This window comes from Thamnophis sirtalis, unplaced genomic scaffold (genome assembly GCF_051295495.1).
Source record: "Thamnophis sirtalis isolate CommonGarterSnake01/CBP01778 unplaced genomic scaffold, rThaSir2_p1.2 scaffold_2, whole genome shotgun sequence".
NCBI lineage: Eukaryota > Metazoa > Chordata > Lepidosauria > Squamata > Natricidae > Thamnophis > Thamnophis sirtalis.
This window is the reverse complement of record NW_028261382.1, coordinates 33,199,503-33,204,557: the sequence shown is the minus strand read 5'-3', so window position 1 is coordinate 33,204,557 and position 5,055 is coordinate 33,199,503. Positions and strand designations below refer to the sequence as shown.

Below are 5,055 nucleotides of genomic sequence, written 5' to 3'. Positions count from 1 at the left end.
CATTACACTGAACCGTGGTTGGTTTAACCTGTGGTTGATTGGATAAGCAGGGACACAAGTTAAAGCATTGCTCCCCCTCTCCTCGTTTTTAGCCTGGTGCTTTCCCCACTAGACCAAAAAAATGTTAAACCCATCAATTTTAAATCTGGGGGTCAATTTTTAAATTTTAGTCTGGATACGGACCGCCCACCCACCCTTTTTTTCAAAAATGAGTCTTTTCTCTTTCCTGGGGGGGGGAAAGGAGGGGGTCTTCAATGTCCTTCCCCCACCCCTTCCCGACGCAAACTTCGCCACGCCCCACCTGGTACTTCTCCATGGCTTCTGAACAATAATGGGGCGGGGGCGTCGGTCGCAAACGGTTGTTGTAGCCCCTTCCCCGCGGAGATCGTTCTTTCCTGCCCCTCCCCTCCCCTTTCCGTCCACGCCCCATTCCGTATTCCTTTCCTCGATCCATTATCCATCCATCCATTATCCATCCATCCGGACGCTCCGAGAAAAATAAGATTTCAACTCGCGCCGCGCCCGCCGCATCTGTAAAAGTGCTTTTAGTTGTCTCTCCCCTCCAAGCTCCCCCCCCCCAAAAAAAAACCCCGCACGAAACAGGCAAACTTTTTTTTGAGAAGGGGAGGGTCTTTTCCGTTTGGGAAAATCAAGGGGGTCTTCTTAGCCGCTGCAGAATCCCTTGGGAGGAATTGCAAAGGAAAGCGAAGTGATGCGGAAAGTTGGGGTGAAAAAATTCTCCCAATCGGAGGCAGCTTGTTCTATAAAAAAAAATATGTAACCCCCTCCCCACTTTCCCCCACTTGGGCAAGTACAGAATATATTTAGAGATTAATTTGCCCCCGTGATTCTCAGCAAGAGTTTGTTAAGGGAAAAAGCTCGTTACCAACTAGGTCAGTGTTTCTCAACCTTGGCAACTTGAAGATGTCCGGACTTCAACTCCCAGAATTCCCCAGCCAGCGAATGCTGGCTGGGGAATTCTGGGAGTTGAAGTCCGGACATCTTCAAGTTGCCAAGGTTGAGAAACACTGAACTAGGTAACCAATAAAAAAAAACCCGCAGTTCAAAGGGCACCAAGGACCCCACCAATTCAAATTGTGTTGAAGCCAAAAACACAAGAGAAGCAGCTCAATTCATTCTTTGCATCCGTCTGTGTTGCAGAAAAAAAATAGAGGCACAAAACTCCTGCCCAAATTAACTTTTTTTTTCTCCAGAAAGGCTGCTTTAAGAATAGAAGAGGGGGAAAAGACAATGGGCAGCTTTTATTCCTCAATCAAACATTAACCCAGTACCAAGTCCAAGAGGAAAGCTTTGGAAAAGTAAACACAACAAAATACCTGAAATGTGAAACTCCCAGGTATCCTTTAGCCCAGTGGTCACCAACTGGTGGTCTCTGGACCACTGGGGGTCTGCGAGAAAATTTGGATGGTCCGCAGAAAAATTATTTGCATTTTTTATATTGCACTCAATCAGGTCCTCAAACTACGGCCCCTGGGACGGATACGTGCAATGAACGCTTGTGTTGCTGCAGAGAGTCTCCCCCTTCGGGGTCTTTTTGTGAGGGTGGGAGGGGGGCAGAAATTCCAACTTGGGGTCTGCTTCAGCCTCCTGGTGGGGGGCTTTGGGCGAAGGCTGGAGGGAAGAGCCGCTGGTGGGGAAGAGCCGGAGGGCCGCGTTCCAGTGGGACGGCATCATGGCCTGGAACTGGCTGACCATCTCAGCCCACTGAACCTCCAGGCGCTGGTCCCTGGCCTTGCACTCCTGCAGATCTTCCCTCTGCTTGGAAAGCCCATGCTCCTAGTCCTCAGTGAGGTGCTCATACTGATGATGATAGGTGGATCAAAATACCATATCCAGTCTAAACATCTGGCTGGATGATTTAAATAGGTGGTGTAAAATGCCAAATCCAGCCTAAGCATCTGGTTGGTTGGCCGACATGACAGGTGGATCAAAATGCAAAATGCCATAGCCTGCATAAACATCTGGCTGGATGACTTGATAGCTAGGCAAAAAATCTGCAAAATCCAGCTCAAACATCTGGTTGGCTGACATGATAGGTGGATTAAGATGTCATATTTGGCCTAAAACATCTGGCTGGCTTATTTGATAGGCAGGTCAAAATGCCATATTTCCCCCTAAACATCTGTCCAGATTACTTAAATAGGTGGTTCAAAATGCTAAAGGCAGCCTAAAAATCTGGCTGGATGATTTGATAGGCAGGTCAAAAATGCCATATTCCCCCCTAAACATCTGGCCAGATTACTTAAATAGGTGGGCCAAAATGCCATAGCCACCCTAAACATCTGGTTGGCTGACATGACATGTGGCTCAAAAGGCAAAAAATTGCCATTTCCCGCCTAAACATCTGGCTGGATGACTTCAATAGGCGGCTTAAAATGCCAAAGCCAGCCTTAACATCTGGTTGGCTGACATGACAGGCGGATCAAAAAAGGCAAAATGACACACCCAGCCTAAAACATCTGGCTGGGTGACTTGACAAGGTACAAAAATGCCACCTCCCGCCTAAACATCTGGCCAGAGGATTTAAACGGGTGGTTCAAAATGCCAAATGCAGCCTAAACCAAGGCGCCCTTTCATTTTTGGGAAGCCAAGTCCCAAAGCAACATCTGGCGGGGGGGGGAACCGAACGCCTCCCCCCCCCCCCCCGCATTTGGTCCTCTTTTTGCACGCCGGGCGGAGCGCGCGTTTTTACGCATCTCTCCAACCTCCGGCCCTGCGGGCGGGGATCCAGACACCGGGGCGGGACCGGGAGACGGGGTGGGGCCGGCCTTCCTTTCTCCCCCCGCCCCCATTGCCCGCCCTCGCGTGGGCCTGGCCCGCCGTCGGCCCGCCCTTCTCTTCCCTTCCCTGCCGGCTGCGCGGTTCCTTTAAGAATCGGCCTACGTGGCACAGCCCAGGCAAGGCAAGGCAAAGGCGAGGCGAGCGCAAAAGCGGTTCCGCCACTTCCTTGGGCAATCGCGGCGGGGGCGGCAGCAGCATCTCTCCAACCAGCCGTGGGGGGCGGCGGCGGCTGCCTACAAATCGTCTTTCCCAGCAGATTTTGCCCCCCAGGAAAGAAACCATCAATATAAAGCCAGCCAGCCAGCCAAGCCATGGGGCAAAACGACCTGATGGGCAGCGCCGAAGATTTTGCAGATCAGGTGAGTTTGGGGAGGTGGGTGGCAGAGGGTCTCCAATTGGGGAGGGGGGCTTTTCCCTTTGGTTTGCAAAGAGATGAGGGAGGGGGAGGGGTTCCTATGGGAGTTTCCCCCCCCTTCAAAAAAAGAAGCCCGTGCCAATTCTCATTGATCTTTTCCTGCTCCTGGGATTGGAAATAGATTGTGTCCATTTGTAAATTATTTGCCAAATAAATAAATAAACGAGGGAAAGCTAAGAAAAGTCTAGGTCCTTTTGGGGAGGGAGGGGCAGGGTGGTGGGGCGCATGGCTCTCCCCCCTTCCTCCCCCATCCCATCAGAGCTGACTCTGCTTTTTTGGGGAAGGGGGTGGCCAGGCACTTGCCCCATCTCACCCTGGAGTTGAATAGGTAGATTTGGCTGAACAAAAGAGTCCTTTTATTATATTATTATTTTTAAAAGAAAGGATGGGTGGGTTTTTTTGCCATCTTGGAGAGAAGGCGCCCACCTTGAAGCGAAGATCAGCGTGCATTTAACCATGATTGCTGAACAAGCTTGGATTTAGCGTGGCACACACACACACACACACCCTTAAGCCGTAAACCACTTCCAGGCCAGGGTAAGGGGTTGCTGTTTTGGGCAAAAACGCACACGCGGGTTCTTTGACAAAATGGTAGATCTGGCCTAACAGAGAGGTGTGTGTGTGTGTCTTTGTGGTGTTGAATTTTTGTCTTCCTTCATCTTTCTCTAGTAGCACTGAGGAATGGGGTCCATTGGCTAGGATTTAACCTAGTTTGATGCAGGATCGGTAGGCTGGTTTGTTCTCTGTGCTCCTTTTTCTGGATGCTTTTGGGTTATGCCTCTGCTTGACGGTGGGCAGGAGCCCGATGGGGACAGCCTAATCCTTCAATTAACAATCACAATCGGGAACCGGAATTTGTGTTCCTAAGCTAAGTGGCCTCAGGCCTGATTTTTACAAACTTTTTTTTGTTAAGTGAATCATTTGGTTGTTAAGCAAATCTCTGGTTGTGCTTGTCAGAAGAAAAAAAAAAGCTTCACACTATCCTGGGGCGCGCCTTCCGTTGTAAATACACCCCAGTTGCCAAGCTCTTGAATTTTCACACAATTGTGGGGATGCTACGACGGTCATAACTGCGAGAAATCATAATTCACTTTTCTCGTGCCATTGTTACTTCAAACGGACGCGTAAAGGAATGGTATAAAAGCTGTGGACAACTTAAACTGCAGACTGGTGTGTTTTGAAAATGCCTGATTGAGAAAGAATGATTTTTTATTTTATTTTAAAAAAAATCTTTTTTGGAGGACACCAAAAAATCTGTTCAGCCTATCTAGGTTATGTTGCTTTTATGACGACTCTGGGTCAGCTTAAAATTCCCCCCTCCCGTCCCGCAGAATTGTAAAATACAGGAAGTCCTCGGCTTACGACCAAGGCGAGTTTTGCTCCGTTTACAGCCTTCCTTCCCACAATTGTGCAACAAATCACTGCTGTTGGCCAATTAGGGACCTGGTGGTTAAGCGAATTGTAAAACACACAAACACACACACACACGGGGACTCTGCAACCCTCATAAATACGAGCCGGGTCTGAATTTTGATCATGTGACTGCGGGGATGCCTGCAACGGTTGTGTGAAAAACAATCACAACTCACTTTTTTTCCCTGTGCTGTTGTCATTTTGAACGGTCCACTAAAGGGGATGTTGTAAGTTGAGGACTTTCTGCGCTCTTTGGGTGGTAAGGATGAGTCTTGCTTCTATATATTGTGAGGATGCAATGGGGCTCGGGCTAAGACGCTGGGCTTGTCCATCAGAAAGTTCGGCGGTTTGAATCCCCAGCGCCGCGTAATGGAGGGAGCTCCCGTGACTCGTCCCAGCTTCTGCCAACCTAGCAGTTCGAAAGC

General features: G+C 49.4%; 1 protein-coding gene across 1 annotated transcript in view; it reads left to right on the top strand.

Annotated features, from left to right (window-relative positions):
* The first annotated feature begins 2,890 nt into the window (after positions 1-2,890).
* SURF4 (surfeit 4) overlaps positions 2,891-5,055 on the top strand; it is an 11,612-nt gene continuing 9,447 nt past the window's right edge. Inside the window, exon 1 of the mRNA XM_087704681.1 lies at positions 2,891-3,161. Within this exon, the coding sequence (XP_087560807.1) occupies positions 3,114-3,161 (48 nt within the window). The 5' untranslated portion in view covers positions 2,891-3,113. The remainder of the gene's footprint in view (positions 3,162-5,055) is intronic.